Raw genomic sequence first — 2,227 nt, 5'->3', positions numbered from 1 at the left:
AGAGGGGAGCTCCATCTCTAAGAGGTCTGCTGGGGCAGACATGATGTAAATTAATTGTTGCCAGACATGTGAGTGACCAGTTGTCTACTGAGGATTGGGGAGTGAGAATGGGGATATGCATATGAGCATTTTATATGTTACTGTTTTAAAGCATTGTGTTATATGCTTCGTGTACATTGCCTCTACTCCTCATAAAAATCTTGAGAGGTGAGTATTATTAGTCCCCTTTTACAGATGAGGAGACTGAGGCTAGAGAGGTTACGTAAGTTGATCAAGGTTACACAGCAAATGAGTAGTGGGGCCAGAAATAAAATCCTAGCCCGTGTGTCTTCACAGCTGGCAGGATTGCCAAGCGACCATACTTTAGATGACATTTATGTGAATGTGATTTTCTTATAGGCCCTACCATGTGGATGCTTCCAGGACAGAACCAAAGCTGGGTTTCTGAATTTATCCTGCTCGGCTTCTCTAGTGACCCCAAGTCCAACAGGATCCTCTTCACTGTCTTCCTTCTCCTCTACCTGAGCTCAGTCCTGGGCAATGGGCTCATCTTCACCCTGATCTGCCTGGACACGCATCTGCACACTCCCATGTACTTCTTCCTCTGTATTCTCTCCCTGATGGATATGGGGTACATCAGCACCACCATGCCCCAGATGTTGGTGCATCTTCTCGGTCACTCTCAGACCATCTCCTTTGCTGGCTGCTGGATGCAGATGTATATGGTTGGTGTCCTGGGTCTGACTGAGTGCATCTTATTTGTAGTCATGGCATATGACAGATACGTGGCCATTTGCTACCCACTGCGTTACACTGTCATCCTCAGTTGGGGCCTGTGTAGGTGGTTGGCAGCTGGGACATGGGCCTGTGGTTTTTTCTTCTCTCTGATCCATACCTTCTTCACCATGAAGCTGCCATATTGTGGACCCAACATGGTCAACCACTACTACTGTGAAGGCCCCTCAGTACGGAGCTTGGCTTGCATGGACACTCACCTCATTGAGATGGTGGACTGCGTCATTAGTGTCTTTGTGGTTGTTGTCCCACTCTCCCTTATTCTGGCCTCCTACATCCATATCGCCTTGGCCATTCTCAAGATCAAGTCCACCAGGGGCCGCTGCAAAGCTTTCTCCACCTGTGCCTCTCACCTGACTGTGGTCACATTCTTCTATGTTCCAGTCACTTACATCTACACGAAGCCCAAATCCAGCTATTCCCCTGAGCAAGACAAGCATATATCACTCTTTTACAGTGTCTTCTCTGCTCTGCTCAACCCTGTGGTCTACAGTCTGAGGAACAAGGACATTAAGGGGGCTTTTCTCAAGGTGATGGGGCGTGGTAGAGTGGCCTGGTAAACTAGGATCCAGAAGAGACCTGTGGTAGGATGTCCAGTGCTGAAAAAAAGGGACATCATCTGTAATGTATGCAGCCAACATTGTGCATTTGAACATACATAATATTTGGTCAGTGGAACAAACATACATGAAACCAGCATGGCTGTCTTGATCAATCTGCTACATGGTAATGCTCTAACAAACAACTCCATAATCTCAGTGGCCTTCAACAGCAAAAGTTCATTTATTGCTCATGTTCCATGATAGTTGTAGGTTGGCTGTGGCCTTCTGCAGTCTCAGATCCACCTGAAGGATGAGCTCTTACGTGGAATGTGCCAGTCTTGTGACAGAAGGAAGGGAACAATGGCCAAAACACATGACAACTCTTAAAGCTTCTCAGAAGTGAGACACATCTTTTTGCTCACATCCCATTGGCCAAAACAAGTCACATCAAGCCTGATGGCAAAGGAGCAGGGCAGGAAGTACTTTTTCCCACAGAGAAGTACAGTGTAATGGAAAGGCATATATAATTCCCCTACAGGGAGGGTGGCAATTGCATTGAATCACAGACCATTCATTGTGTGGTGTTGTTTCCCAGATAGCCAGAGCACATGGGTCCAGGAATCAAGAGGTAGAATGTGAGTGGATCCTCTGTTATACCCAATAACTCACTTACAGGATATTTTCTTCTCTCCCAGCAACTTTGAGCTCTGCTAACTTAGAGATCTTAGTCCTAAAGTAGAGAATGCTTCCACCCATGGGCAAAACAATGGTCCCACTGAGTTTCAAGATGGGTCTTCCATCTGGCTGTTCTGGATTCCTTGTGCCACAGGCAAAATAAGGAGCTAATTTGCTGACTAGAAAGATTGATGCTGAGTACTAGGGAAAATTGG

At 46.4% G+C, this 2,227-nt stretch overlaps 1 protein-coding gene across 1 annotated transcript; it reads left to right on the top strand.

Moving 5' to 3' along the window:
- The first annotated feature begins 404 nt into the window (after window positions 1-404).
- On the top strand, window positions 405-1,355 carry LOC103590816 (olfactory receptor 2A12-like). Its single transcript, XM_008573142.1, has one exon. It carries the CDS (start codon window positions 408-410, stop codon window positions 1,353-1,355), a length of 948 nt encoding a protein of 315 aa, XP_008571364.1. The 5' UTR covers window positions 405-407.
- The last annotated feature ends 872 nt before the right edge of the window (window positions 1,356-2,227 follow it).

The sequence above is a fragment of the Galeopterus variegatus genome, unplaced genomic scaffold (assembly GCF_000696425.1).
Source record: "Galeopterus variegatus unplaced genomic scaffold, G_variegatus-3.0.2 Scaffold882, whole genome shotgun sequence".
NCBI classification, from domain to species: Eukaryota; Metazoa; Chordata; class Mammalia; order Dermoptera; family Cynocephalidae; genus Galeopterus; species Galeopterus variegatus.
Note: the sequence above shows the minus strand (reverse complement) of the source record. Positions and strands in the feature narration are given on the sequence as shown.

Coding starts and splice junctions, on each gene's coding strand:
- LOC103590816 (XM_008573142.1), top strand. CDS start 408: ATGTGGATGCTTCCAGGACAGAACCAAAGCTGGGTTTCTGAATTTATC.